This window comes from Typopeltis vanoorti, chromosome 14 (assembly GCF_054136105.1).
Source record: "Typopeltis vanoorti isolate ZY-2024b chromosome 14, IOZ_Tvanoo_1.0, whole genome shotgun sequence".
Lineage (NCBI taxonomy): Eukaryota > Metazoa > Arthropoda > Arachnida > Uropygi > Thelyphonidae > Typopeltis > Typopeltis vanoorti.
The window spans coordinates 2,475,085-2,490,918 of record NC_143562.1 but is presented as its reverse complement, the minus strand read 5'-3'; the positions used below and the strand labels follow the sequence as shown (position 1 = coordinate 2,490,918).

Below are 15,834 nucleotides of genomic sequence, written 5' to 3'. Positions count from 1 at the left end.
ACAGCAAGATTTATTATCATGTTCTTTACTTCCACATCAGGCACAGGTAGTAGAACCACGACAGGCAGTTTGGGCATGTCCATATCTTTGACATTTAAAGCATCTCAGTGGGTTAGGGATTTACATTCTAACAGGACAGCTGAGATACCCTGCTTTTACAGATGTTGGAGGCCTAGGTGTATCAAAAGTAAGGATGATGTTCTTGGTTGAGACCAGGTGACCATCCCTGTGTATCAGGATGTGCCTCACATCCGTCACTCCTTGATCTTTAAGCTCTGAACATATCTCCTCATCAGGAACATCAAGGAGATCCCATTCTGATATCACTCCTCTACTGGAATTGAGTGTTCTGTGAGGTGTTACTGCAATTTGTATTCCACCCATTGTCGTTGCTCTCAGTAGTTTCTCGGAATGTTGTTTGCGCATTGCTTCCATTAGAATATCACCAGAACGCAATTTCTTGACAGTTTTGGGAGGTCCTGCCAGTCCTTCTAAACCTTTTTGGATAAAGAAGGGTGACATTTTCCCAATTGGTTTTTCACCTGTTGCATGAATGATTAAAAAGGTTGGTACATTTATGTTAGTATCTGATATCTTTTGTTTCTTACTTCTGTTTCCATATGCTGTGTCTATATTATCAGTACTTGGTTGGGACTTTGTTAGGGTCCCTGAAACATTTGAGGATGAAGAATTCATATTTAAGGAATTTTTAATTCGGCACCCGAGCTTCCCACACACTACCCAGCAAGCAAAGATTGCACTCAGGAGTGGAACGCCAGGGCTACCCTAGACGTTATACCACCGCTGCAGCAGGTCTAGGATCCCGACCCCGGACCATGGAGTGAGAGACTTAGTGCAACACCGTTGACCCTTGCAGGCAAGCCCACCAGCCAATTGATCCTGGCTGGGGCCATCCAGTCTTGCCAAAGCAGGGGCCAAAGTAGTGCAAGACTACCAGGATCCCCCCTTTCCGGATGTCCACGGGTCGCAGTGCACAGCAAACACAGCAGCAGGGCATTGGATCCCAGTGATGGTAGTCTGGAAAAAAGATTGTGAAAAAGAATCAGGAGAAGTAGAGCAAAGAATATGGGATGAAAAGGACCAGTGCTATCACTGGGAGGTCCCCTCCACCACGAACAGGTGCCCCACATGGAGGGGCTCATCACAGGAGACACAAACTAACTAGTATACACAAAAAACCGACCACACCTTCACTGAACTCTACTACTAAACTCCTTCAATGTCAGGGAACTCAAATAATTCTGGCAATCCATTCCACTCATTCACCACTCTCCATACAAAAAATCTGACTATTTGTCATATACCGAAAATTTTCCTTTGCATTAATTTTATAAAATCCCTTTAATATCTTAAGAGTTTCTATCACATCCTCATTTTTCAGCCTATCAACTAAACTTTGTAACCTATAAACCTTCATCCTATTCTCACAGGAGCACTCCACAGTGAGAATTATTCACACATCTCTGAATCTCTGCTATCACCTTCTGGTTCCCAAGAAACCCAAGTGACCAAATCTGTGCCAAATCGACAAACAGATAAATGAAAATAGGATTTCAAGACTAATGACCACAAAAAAATATGAAGAAAAAAAAAAAGGCTTGAAGCAACGAAGAATTTAAAATTCTTCAATTTTAAATATTATTGTTATTATTATTATTTGACACCTCCAGGGAGTAGAAAGACTCATATCATTGTTTGGGGTCGCTAGGTAGAGCCTTGTGCGCCTGTGCATAAATACCGCCCTGACATTTAGTCTGAGACTGGAATCGCGCACATGGGCTGGTAAAAATTAGAAGTAATATCGATCGGAATAATTTCAATGTCAAATTATCCTCGGTTATATTATCACTGCTGCAACGTTTCTGCTCAGTGGAGCAAAGGTTCGATTCACCTTTATTCACTTTTAATTCCTTATATGTGTTCTACATTTCTTTCATACTTTTCATTCTATGTTCTTGCTATTCGTATTTTTTTTAATTTTATTTTCAATAAACTTTAATTTCAAGTTAGGAATGAACGTTAAATAAAAGTTATTTTACCAGGAGCTGTACTTAGTGGTTTATTATAAAATAAACCTATTGTTTTGTATTAAAATTGTACTATTACTGCGTAATAATTAAAACGAGGACTCAGAATAACTTGGATTTGCTGGATATAAATACTACCATGTCTTTTCATCAGAAGAGTGAGCATTTGTACCATTGTTTGCAATGCGACTGCGCAAGCCAGCATTCCGTGCCCTTCAAATCGTTTATTAAAATTGCATCCGAGCATAACACACATGAATAAGTTATTGCGTACGAGTAGATTTATTCCCATCGGACAGGATTTATAGTCGCGGGTTGCTACGGTAAAGAACGTTACCATGAGAATATTTCGATTCACAATAACCATTGTTCAAAAATATGTTGAAATTCGGTTGCAGATCATCACTTCGTCGCCAGCGTTACATTTCATCGGAAGGAGCTTATTTCGTGCAGACAGCGTGATCCAAATGCACTGCGGCAAATGGCGTGCAGTTCAAACAAATCACAATAAAGAAGTGGGAACACGAAACACGCGTTCTTCTCTTCTGAGGTAGAAACATTTTTCGAAAAGGGCACATCTGTCATCTGTGGTGATCAAAATGGAAAGCAGTACACGTAGCGATGGTACACGTGCTTTTGTTCCTATGGAAACGAAGCTCAACCTGTACTACTCGTCGAAGTCCTACGCGAACAGAAGGAAAACACTTACCGATATTCGGGTGATTCAGCTTACGGCATATCCGTGCTTCACGTTCCAGCTTCTGAAAATCTAAAGCAAAACAGAAATGCTATAAGTGAAAACGACTACTTTAAGCAATTACTTACATTTTACACACAAATTAAAACAACAACAACAGTAGTTGTTTATCTCAGTTCTGTTTTCTCATTTTCCAACCTGAGATAAACAACTATTATTACATGATACCTACAAAAAGTAGGTATCGTGTAATAATAATAACACAAGTCATCGCGTCTACACTACTTAATTTTACATCCACACACTATACCATCTAACGCCCACTAACAGTATTTTTGACTTAAATTCAGGTCGATTTGCCTGTATACAGGATGAAAAACGCAAGTTTCCAGAAGGAAGAATCCTGCTACCTCCGTATGAGATCGGCTGGCTCACTCCAACTGGAAAAAAGTCCACATAAAGATTACTCTCATCATGATGAGAATCGAACTCAGGGTGTTTTTTCTTTTTTTCCCTTTTTTTTTTTTTTTTCAGTCAAAAAGCGCAATACGCCGTCGTGATGTATGTGTGGGATGTTATTCTACGGTCAAAGTGAAATTTTTTTTTGTTTCAGAAAAAAATTCGTTTCACTATTGACTAATTCTTTTTAATATTATTAGTTTTAAACAAGTATATACACGACTGCAACCATTATCGGTTCAATCATATTGGTTTCTCAAATGTTAGGGAGCATACTGTCCTCTCATAGTGTATACCCTCTCTCTACACACACACACACACTTTTTATTACCTCCTTCATTAGTTTCCCTATTCAAATCCCACCGATCAAGCTGGAAGAAATGCTGAAGATATTTTCTGATCGGCCAACTGCTATCCAGGTCTTCTCCAACAAAAGGCGGCATATCACGGCTGTAATCACTCTCACCCACAAACGGTCGTAAGACAACCTCTCGGTGTTGAAATAACCCAAGCTGCAAGATCCTCCATATCCAATGCTTGCACTGCCGTATTTCAGAAGAGCCTTGTTGACTTCAATGCTACCAAAACGCAGTACGACTTCATTTCACTTCTCCTTACATTTTACAATACTAAGACCACCTAAGAAGATCATATTTCTCTTCATATCCTTTACCGACATAAACACACATCACATTCATAGCCTACCAAAAACAGTGTTTTTTTTTTTTTCTCGTTCAAGAGGCTACTTCTCAACTGTGAAACTGCTAATACCATATAAATTCCAAATACAACCAACCTTATTTAATGTTCTTATTCGGGTAAGCATCAATATCATCCTAAAAATGCGTGATGCCATTCCAGACGGGGACGATTGACAGATAACTCTCTCTCATATACAAACATGTTCCAATCACTTATGGGTGTTCCGTTTGTGAAATCGGTCAAAATCAAGTGGATCATTTTATTCTCAACTTCACGTTATACAAAATCTTGAAAAACCATACGTATAGCCTAAGAGCAACAGCTCATCCATGTAACAAAAGGCGTACCGTTACAGAGACAGATATGTGCGTTATCATCATCATTACTTATAAATATGTAAATATATATATTAGACCAGGCACAAGAATCGCATTTTGTCCGACAGTTATCATTAAACATATTTCTGTTTGCATTATAGTAAAAGTTTTTTATTCGTCTTAAAATTTAATTACTTGTAAATATATTAGTGTAAAATTATATATTAATTTTATAAATAAAATAGTTATAGCGGTTTGTTACTTTCTTCTTCTTTGAATATATCTGAATAAGAGAAAAGGGTGCTAAATTTTTTAGTGAAGTCAGTCAAGTTCTCGGGATCGAAAAAAGTTAGGATCCCCTAACGTTTTCCTCTAAGGTAGTGTTTCTCAAAGTGTGGTACACGAACCCCCGGGGATCCGCGAAAGGTCTTCAGGGGGTCCGTGGCAATTTTCGGCTATGCATCATTAATGCATGGAATAAAATTTAAGTTTGAGATCGTAAAACGTTCCTATTGTATCACTGAATAAGGTACAGAGACATCTGCAGGCTGTGTAATATGTTTCTCAACAAACAGTGCAATTAGAGACAACTGGACTAAACTAATGAATCGCATGACCCCTCCCACATAAAATGCTGTATGGTAGACAATCAAAACCATATGGTTTTGTTTGAGTGAACGTGTTAAAACTAAGAAATATAAAGTGAATGTGTTTCAGATATTATATAAGGAATTCGGTTGAAGAGAATTAGCATTTCAACTGAACTGTCGGCTTGCCTTTGTCAATTAGTAGCGCGATCTTTTGTTAATACCGCACCAATCATATGAACGTCTTCATAGCTGCTTTATCTCTACTGGCCTACCATTGCTGTGCGTTTTGAGTTCTGCTTTCACTAGCCATTTGTTGAAGGACTGTTCGTTAAATATGGTAATTTTTTTTAGCTTTCAAATTCTTAAGTATGGATCACTGGTTAAAGACTGGATTTTTAAAATGCGCAAAAGTGAGGAACATAGTAGAACAGTGTAGCTGAGTGGAGGTGGCATGTGCCTTCGACGGTGGTAAATGGCCCGAAGAGAGAGCATCGTAAGTTCGAGTCGAGACCGACCAGAGGAACTTTTACTAAGCCTTTTTTGGTGGTGTCGAGGCTAGCTGGTGAACGGACGTGCTATCGGAGAGCTCCTGAGAGATTTCTGTTATTTGTTGATTTATTGGTGTTTTGGATTCAATTTAATGGCTTAAGTGTTTAATTTTGGTATATTATTGGAGCTTTATTAGCGTGGTTAGTGTACTAAAGTGTTTTATAACATAATCTATGTCGGGAAGTCGACGCTAGATGAATTCGTAATGTGTAGTGTTCGTGCAAGCTCCAGATAAGATAAGTATCATTTTCAGTTATCGATACAAATTACTTAATATTGTGTAGTTTTGTATTGTTTGCCTTGCGTATTTTAGTGCGTCTATTTTTGGTGTGTTATAACGTATAATTTGACAAAACACGTTACAGATAAGTATGGCACCTGTGCGAAGGAAAATGGCGGCCAGTAATGAAGGTTCGCCATCGTTATCAAAGAACGGTAGCATAAAAGAAATGAGTCAGTGTACTAGCTGTGAAATGTACGTTTTGCGGAGTGCGGTCGGAGTGTGGTTAGATGATAATAAAGGATTGAATGTGTGTAGAAAATGTAGGGAGAATGCGGAATTGAGGTGTATTTCGGATCGTGAGTGTGATATTTTTGTCAACCTTCAGAATGAAGGAAATAGGGATATGACAAGAAACGGCAAGGTTGTACATGAAAATTGTGAGAGTGTGAATGTAGAAAGTGTGAATGATAGTATAAATAGTTTCTCAGAGAACAAAAAAGATGAGATAGATGCATTGAGTGAGATCGCGTTGTTGAATAGTGCGATAGAAAGAGCAAAACAGCAGCTAGAGTGCATAAACAAAAGTAGACTGAATGAACCAACCAATAATAAAAGGTATGACAGGAAAAATAGACGTATGAATGTGAACATGAACAAAATGAAGGATAGAGTGCTGTATGGAGACTCGTTAGTACGAGGTGTGTTAGTAGAGGATTTGACAAAATCGTACCAACCTGGTGCGACCATAAAGGACGTAACTGCGTCCATTAGAGAGCAAAAGGAAAGGGTGAAAGAAATGATTGTTGTGGCACGTACGAATGATTTGAAAGGAGATAAAATGGAAATGATAGAAGACCTGAATGAATTGTTTGAGGTAGCAAAAGAAAAGAGTGAGAGAATTAGAATGATTAGTCTTTTGCCACGGTATGACAGTGAAATGTTTAAAAGGAGGGCTATAATTGCAAATGACTTTATGCGTGGGTTATGTATGACGAGTGGTGTGGAATTTGTGGATGTGTGGAGTGAGTTTGATCGGCGAAAGGATCTATATAAGATGGATGGCTTGCATTTGAATGGTTACGGTGTAAGAAGACTTGAGAAAGTGTTGCTGAATGTAGTGGATGTGCAAATTCAGGGAAACTAGATTTGTTAGAGGGGGGGGGGAGTAGAGATACAGTCCTTATGGAGGCAGTTGAATGTAAGAATGAATATAATATGCCAGAGCAAATAAGGACAACAAATCTGAGTGGGATAATTAATATAAGGCATCAAGGTAGGGTTGGGGCTAATGGGGGTCTTAAATTCATGTACACTAATACTAGGAGTATTAGGAACAAGAAGGAAGAGTTTTTGGCCATGGTTGGCACTTCCAGACCACAGGTTATAGGTATTAGTGAAACATGGCTGACTGTAGATGATATAACTAGTGGGATTGAATGTGATGGGTATAGTGTGTTCAGGAATGACAGAGAGAATAAAATGGGGGGAGGAGTATTGTTGATGATAACTGATGAGCTCCAGCCAAGGAGAATAGAAGTTGAATTGCAGGATAGAGAAAAGAGCACATTTGAGGCCATTTGGTGTGAGATTGTGGCTAGCAGAACTAAATATACAATTTGGTGCTGCTATAGACCAGGTGATGGAAAAGATGGTGGTGACAGTATGCACAAGCAAATAGAAGAAATGGGTGGAAGGAGGGTGATTATTATGGGAGATTTCAACTATGGTCGCATTGATTGGAGTGAGGAGAGGACACACGGGAGGAAGGTACTGGATTTTATGCGGTTATTAAGGGATAACTATCTGCGACAGATTGTAATGGAAAATACTAGGGGTTAGAGATTGCTTGACCTAGTAATTACATCTGAGGATTTGGCTGTAACAAATATGACCACATTGCCACCAATCGGTGAGAGTGATCATAGGGTCTTAACTTGGGAGGTGGCTAAAGGTGTAGAATTTTCAATTAAGACAGGGTACATGTGGAATTATCGGGCTGGAAAGTATGACAAGCTTAGGAGTTTGATTGGTTCAGTGCCATGGCATGTACAACTGCAAGGACTAGAAGTTGATAGTGCATGGGAGGTAGTTAAGAAGTCCTTGCATGAAGCAATGGCTGACTGTATACCTAGAGTCCGAATAATAAATCAAGTAGGGGTTAAATGGATGAATAACACCATTAAGCTTGAGTTGCAAAAAAAGAAACAACTATGGAGGGAATTTAAGGAGAAGGGTGACCGGCAGGCACATGAACGGTATAAAGCGCAGGCCAGAAGGGTGACGAGTGTGGTAAGAAAAGCAAAAAAGGATTACGAAAGAACATTGGCCATGCAGGCTAAAGAGAATCCTAAACAGTTTTTTAGATATGTAGCAAGTAAAAGGAAAAATGTACATGGCAGATTGATTTTAAGGAATGCCGATGGTAGGGAGGTAACTGAATCAGTTGAGATAGTTGAGTTACTGAGTGAGCACTTTGCAAAAGTATATCATCCAGGTGGTGACATTGCAGAAACGAATAAACCAGTAGATTATACGGGAATTGTGGTTAATGAAGTGGAGGTGAGTAGTCTATTGCATAACCTCAATGTCAATACATCTGTGGGATTGGATGGTATACCAGCTCGTGTTGTACGAGAAGCAGCTAAAGAATTGTCAGTACCCTTGACCATTTTGTTTAATTTGAGTGTCGGGTCTGGGTTAGTCCCGAGCGGGTGGAAAGAGGGGAAAATAGTTCCACTGCATAAAGGTGGTTCCAAGACTGCTGTTGTAAATTACCGACCGATTAGCATATCAGGAATCATTGTCAAGGTCTTAGAGAAAATAGTCAAGAGGAAAATACAAGATTGGATAGAAGAAAATGGGATACTGTATCGGGGACAGCATGGTTTTGTGAAGGGTAGGTCATGCCTCAGTAACTTGCTCACGTATTATAACACAGTGACGGCTGAACTGGATAAGGGTAATGGGTTTACGGTGATTCTACTGGACCTTGCCAAGGCCTTTGACAGGATTCCACATGGAATTCTAATCAGTAAATTGCAGCATATGGGAATGGACATAGGGTTGGTGAGATGGATAGGAGGGTGGTTGACGGAGAGATATCAGAGAGTGGTTTATTCGGGAGTAGAGTCCACAAGACGGCCTGTGACTAGTGGTGTGCCACAAGGATCTGTTCTTGGACCACTGCTGTTTAATTTGTTCATAAATGATATAGGAAATGATCTGAGAGGAACAGTTCATTTGTTTGCGGATGATGCGAAGTTGGGTAGGGCAATAGTGAATGCAGATGACGTCAAAATTTTGCAGGATGATTTGGATAGATTGGAGGTCTGGGCTAAGGAGAATGGATGTCAGTTTAATGTGGCAAAATGTAAGGTTATGCATTTTGGGGTGAAAAGATTGGCGGCAGTTTACTGCATTGGTGGAACCGTGCTCCAGGAAATTGATGAGGCACGAGATTTAGGAGTGTTGGTAGATAAGGAATTGAAATTTAGGGGACACATTGCAAAAGTGACCAAAACAGCTCATCAAATCACTTGGTTGCTGAAGAATACGTTGACAAACAGAGACAAGCAGGTTATTGTTCCTCTGTATCGAGCCTTGATAAGACCCCATCTAGACTACTGTGCTCAGATTTGGTCACCTAGGTTTCTTCTTGATGGGGAGGAGGTGGAGAGGATCCAGAGGCGAGTGACCAAGATGATAGCAGGTCTGTGGAATGAACCGTATGAGAACAGGTTGAGGATTTGTGGGTTGCAAAAATTGGTTGATAGGCGGAGGAGGGGAGATATGATTGAGACATTCAAATTACTGAAGGGTTTCTATAAAATTAATTCAGAAGATATTTTTGAGAACAGGGCTGGTTGTGGGAGGACTAGGGGACATCCATGGAAACTGGGCAAAAGTGTGGTTAGTAAAGGTGTTAGAGCTGGGTTCTTTACTTTTAGAGTAGTGAATGAGTGGAATGCGCTCCCTGAGTCTGTGGTGGATGCTGTGACAGTGAATGAGTTTAAGGCGAGGTATGATAGATACTGTATGAATGTCAAATAGTTGTGATGAATATGATTTGGGGCCTCCCTCGATGAGTCCAATGACTCCCTGTAGTTGCCCGTAATAATAGTAATAGTAATAATAGTAGATACAAGTAGCTGTCAGCAACAAGAAAATGTTGATATTGTATCTGGATCAAGTGAAATTGATAAGTGTGTGTCGTCTGAGATCTCTAAAGAACCAACTAGGAAGAAGATGAGAGAAAACTTCGTAAGTACGATATAAATTATTTGAAATGTGGTTTTCATGGACGGGAAATGAAAAGGAACCTATTCCATTATCTGTAATTTGCGGTGAAACTTTAAAAAAATGAAAGCATGAAACCATGTAATTTAAATCGCCATTTTGAATCGAAACATAATGAATGCAAGGACAAACCTGTCGAATTTTTTCAAAATAAACTAAAAAATTTAAAAGAATCTCAAAAAGTGATCGTGTCAGGAAGTGAAAACATGAAAGCTTTAGAAGCTTCATATCATGTGTCGCTATTAATAGCAAAAAGTGGTGAAGCGGAAACAATTGGTGAAACTTTGGTCAAGCCTGCAGCAAAAATAAAACGGAAATTATGATTGGAGATAATGCAAAAAGATCTTTTGATCGGATTTGCCTTTCAAATAGTACCGTTCATCGAAGAATCACTGAAATGGCTGAAAATATAAAACAAACATTGTTATCCGATATACGTAAGAGTCGTTATTATGCGTTGCAGGTAGATGAATCCACTGACATTAAAAATTTTGCAAATCTTATAGTGTTCGTTAGGTACGGAAAAAATTAAAAAATTCATGACGACCTTTTATATTGCCAACCCTTGCCAGAACATACAACAGGAGAAGAAATATTCAACAGTATAAATACCTTTATGCATCAAAACAAGCTTGATTGGAAAAGTTGTGTTGGAATAAGCATGGATGGAGCAAAATCCATGGTCGGATCTAAAAAAGGGCTTGCTTCAAGGATTCAAGCTGTTGCACCAAATGAAAAGTCGACACACTGCTGCAAAGGAGGCTTTGGCTACACATATGATGTCTACAGACCTAAGAAAAGTTCTTGATGAAGCTGTAAAAATCATAAATTATATTAAAGGCCGTCCTCTAAACGCCAGACTTTTCTCTCAACTTTGCAAAGAAATAGGAAGTAACTATACACAACTTCTTTTCCATAACGATGTTCGTTGGCTCTCTCGTGGAAAAGTCCTTACTCGGTTATTTAAACTTCAGAATGAACTACAAGTTTTTCTTGATGAAAAGTTTGAATTGAAAAAGTATTTACATAATTGGAAATGGCTCAGTCAATTAGCATACCTGGCAGATATATTTACTGTATTAAATAGTCTTAATTTATCTTTATAAGGCAAGGAAATTTCTATATTTCATGTCCAAGATAAAGTGAACGCCGTTGGCAAAAATGAAGTTATGGCAAAAACGGGTTGGTAATGGAGAATTTGACGCGTTTCCATCGCTTCATGAATTGCTCGCAAGTTCAAATGAACAAATTGATGATGATGTGAAAATTACTATCATGCAGCATTTAAAAAGCTTACAAATGAATCTAGAAAAGTATTTCCCTGAATTGGACATTAATATTGAGTGGATAAGATACCCTTTCAATAAAAACAAATTTATACCAATTTATACCAAAGGGTCTATCGTCAATAGAAGAAGAACAACTTTTAGAACTAGCTTCTGATGGTTTCCTAAAAAATAAATACAACGAGAATACGTTATCATCATTTTGGCTACAAATACAGAATGAATTTCCTGAATTAACAGATAAAGCTCTAAGGTTCATTTTTCTATTTCCAAGTTCATATCTGTGCGAAGTTGGATTTTCGGCCCTTGTAAATATTAAGATGAAGAAGAAGAATCGCATTATAGATGTCGAACCGCATCTGAGATTGAAATTAACAACTATAGAGCCAAATTTTGCTGAAATTTTATCTCACCATAAGCAATTTCACTCCTCTCATTGATGATAAATTATTTCAAGTAAAACTTTATAGTATCTTTATAAAGTTTGTTCTATTAAAAATAAATCATATTTTTTGTTTACATGAACATATAAATTCAAATAAAATAGATATTTAATTTATTAATTTTAATTAATTAATTTATTTTTTTATTAATTAATTATGGGGTATGTACTTGGTAATAATGAAAATTTAAGAAGGGGTCCGCGGATATCTGAAGTTTGAGAAACACTGCTCTAAGGCATCTGTTTTTAGCACACAAGCCTATTAAAGTTGCCATCATATAGCGTTTTCTTCTGAATGCTACAAATGGGTTGCTAAATGAGCAGAATTGTGATTAATTTATTCGTTTATATGCAAGATTCCCATTAAACAATTAAGTCAGGCTGTCACAATTCCTTCGAGCATTCTCTCACAACATGCAATAAACCTGATCCAAATGGCTAAGTTACATAACGAGATTACTTCTTCTTCCCTTCACGTATTAGGCCTACTGGCCTGTTACGGGATATCTTTAGCCCTTCTACGCCGTACCCGTCCCGAGGATAAGATGGCTAGCCGAGATTACTTAATAACTTAAACATCTCCAACCTTTCAATACTCTGCTCAAAATGACTTTTCATTTTGAGCAGAGTATTATTATCATTAAATTTATTTATTTATTTCGTGTGCAAACTACAGAAAATGTAACAGCATACATATAAATCATTAAAAGCATACATTAAAAGACATAAAATGTCGAATTTCACTCATCCAGTGATTATTATACTTTAAAGCTGTTTCATTACGCTGCATTAAATCATCTTCTCGAGGTGCCCTCCCTCAATGAGTCTTTGGACTCCCTGGAGGTGTCATGTAATAATAATAATAATAATATATTATTAATGTCTATTAGGCAGCATTGCAGAAGATTTCCCATGATTTGTGTTTCACCCCATGAGCAGTTGTCATTGTCTATATAGTCCCATCTGGTCATATTCTGCTTCGATCTGCCCATTCCGGAAACGAAGTCTATTCAATGTCTTCCATCTTTGCCAGTCTAGATGTAAGCCGGAAGGAAGAGATTCGTTCAGAGCCTCTGGAGAATGTTCTTGCCACATTGTCGACCTTGTAGCTTTTATGGAATCAACCAACGGTTCCACAGAGTGAATAAAACTTTTCCTCGATATTAGCCTCTGATGTACTGCAACACGTCCATACAAAGGATGCCATTCATCATTCAGTTGTTGTTTCCGTTCATATCTACTCTGTGTAGTCCTGATGATGAGGAGGTGCAATACCAGACAGTGAGTATAGATGGTCATTTTTTGTAGGCTTAAGGCAAACGGTAATGTGCCGACATGTTTCATTAAGAACCTTGTCAATAATTTTGACATGTGATGATCTTTCCCAAACGGGGCTAGCATACTCGGCTGTCGAAAAGCAAAGTGCCAGTACAGAGTTGGGCAGTACTTGTGGACTTGCACCCCACCGAGATGATGTTAATCGGCGGAATATTATTATGTGTTTAAGTTTTAGCTGCTATCTTCTCTATGTGTCGCTTATAATTTAAGGTCCTATCTATTGTAACACCTTTAGATTTGGATAATTGACCAATTTCACACCATTCCATTCGCTCCCCTCGCCTCCCTATTCTTGAGATGGAAAAGACACGTTTGGGTTTTACTGGGATTTGGTTTCAGCTGGTTTTCCTTATAATAAGAGTTTCTAGTTCTTGTGTATGTCATCAAAGGCTTTTGCTTGATAAGCTTTGCCCAGTCATCTGCATATAAGAAGGTTCTTAACCGTGGATTTATAGGTTGGTCATTAGTATATATATTGAAGAGGAGGGGGGAGATAGCACACTTTCCTGAGGTAGACCATTTTCTGGATACGCCATCAGCGCTTTTTTCCTTGAAAATCAACAAAGAATCTCCTGCTGAACAGCAGCGACCTAAATTTCCACTGACCGATAGCTGTTTGCCATGCTGTAAATTTTGACTATAAGCTTTCTAAGATTTAGTGTGTCATATGCTGCTGCCATATCTATAAATACAGCTCCTGTTCATCCCTAACCTAACTGAACAGCTCCTGTTGTTAACCCCCCTTTCAAAGCCATCCTCAATAAACTGTGTTAATCGAATTATTCCTGTTTTGTGACCACATTTTTATTAAAAACGACTGTTTTTTAAAACTAAAACAAGTACTAAAAAACAAACTCGACAAGTTTCGTTAGTCGTCAGACTAACATCTTCAGGGGTAAAAATAACTAACAATTTAAAGCACAAACTATAAGAAATTACGAAAAAACAAGTTCATTTATTGGTATTATGAACATCAAAAAAGTTCGTTAAAAAACCGAATAACAGATTTATACAACCGTTAAACTGTGTTAAGTTTAATACTTTCCAGTGCATGATCTTCCTGGTATAAATCCTGCCTGTTCTTTTATCAGCACTTTCTCTATTTCTGGACTTACTCTGTTCAAGAGTAACCTCTCATATAGCTTCAGCGTTGAGCATAGGAGAGCTATAGGCCTGTAGCTCATTGGATCCTTAGCAGGTTTGCCCGATTTCAGGATAGGCATTACTTTCGTTTACCTCCATATGCTGAGTATTTTAAGAAATTTCCAACAAAAGTTGAAAAATTCTAACAACCACTCTGTTGCCTTTTCTCCCAGATTTAATCTATACCGGTAGCTTTTTCTGGTTTTAAGGCTTTTAGGACATTTTATAGGTCCTCTTTAGTAAACGGTGCTTCAAAGAGATTATTTTCTGAATCCCTAACTTTTTGAATGTAATCTTCAGGTATTTTCCCTTTGGCATTCGGTTTAACATTCAGAGATAGCTGAGTTGCAATTTGGTTTGCATTTATATTAAGTTTGGTTTCTGCTCACCAGATATTTTTTTGAGTAAGACCCAGGCTTTCCTGCTACTATGTTTCATATCTAAGCTTTTAATTTTCTCTCCCATTGTCGACTTCTTTTTTCAGACAATGCTGTTATAAGTTCTTCTCCTGTGTCAAGTGTAATTAATTCCGCTGTACAGGAAAGGACAATCCTTAAAATCTTGTAGGATTTTCCTTCGCTGTTTCGTTAGTCTCTTTTCATACTCTTAATCACTCTTTTTTTTTTTTCATGTACTTGCTCCTCTGAACTGTACCTCTCTTCACGTAAATGGAGACTCAAATGCAATCCAGACGTATTTTTTGTACTTCACCTCTGAGATCCTTTGACTGGAAAGACCTGGGTTCGATCGTCCAGGAACACAAAGAACCTTTATAATGCTTTACAAGAAGTTAGCCAACGGGTCTCATACGGTGATTGCAGATTTTCCTCCCGCAAATAGGTACTCAATTAACAATTAAAAGCACTGACGCCTTTTCATAAACGCGACTAAATTAATATTTCTCCATTAATATTTGTTTCTTCATGAAAGCTTTGACTTTCACAATATTTATATATTTCTTCTCTTCCAATTTTTGTACAGCGTACACAACTTTTTTTTTTTTTTGTAATCTTAGATTGCTTCTTCTTTTTGTTTTTTTTTTCATTAAAAGCTTCAAATTCAATTGCAGATTACCATTTTATTTTTTACCCTGATAATGAAACACTGTTCCAAGTTGATGTTTATTTGAGTTGTTTCCATCATGAAGTAGTAAAAGGTTGTCATTTTTCAAACTACCTTTCCCTGCTAATCTCGTCTCTTGTACTGCCAGTATTAGCAACCTCCAGAGTGTGGAATGATATTAAAAATCTTATAGCCCTTTCAGCACTCGTAAGGCGGTCCTATATAATGCCACCAAACTTTTTGCTGAAAAACTGCGCTGACTGTTGGGATGGAAAAAACTTCGATCTCATGTCTGTTATCATCATAAATTACGGATTCAACTTCTGAGAAATCCGAAATTTTCAAAAACGAAACAATTTTAGTAAGGCAACTATTCTATGTAAGTGACTTCGAATGTCAACCCCACTTCAGAATCTGTTATACATAAATTGCATATGTAATAAGTCAAAATAAATTACGTATACGGACCTAAACACTTTTATTATAACTTCTTTAGTTATTTATTGTCCTATTGATTGGTCAAGTGAATAGCGTCCCCGCTCTCCAACCAATACGTCGTGTGGATCTGAATTCTTTCTTCTGGCAGCCTATGGAAGCAAACGCTATTTCCACATATGCAGAATTTTAGGATTATGTTTAATGTTTCATCTGAACTTTTTTTTTTATGCTTTACATATTCTGG

The 15,834-nt window shown here is 37.9% G+C and overlaps 1 protein-coding gene across 3 annotated transcripts in view; it reads right to left on the bottom strand.

Annotated features, from left to right (window-relative positions):
- CaMKII (Calcium/calmodulin-dependent protein kinase II) overlaps positions 1 to 15,834 on the bottom strand; it is a 789,323-nt gene that overhangs the window by 649,859 nt on the left and 123,630 nt on the right. For all 3 annotated transcript variants that reach the window (XM_090404176.1, XM_090404177.1, XM_090404178.1), the window contains exon 3: positions 2,758 to 2,817. In XM_090404176.1, coding sequence (XP_090260302.1) covers positions 2,758 to 2,817 — 60 coding nt within the window. The remainder of the gene's footprint in view (positions 1 to 2,757; positions 2,818 to 15,834) is intronic.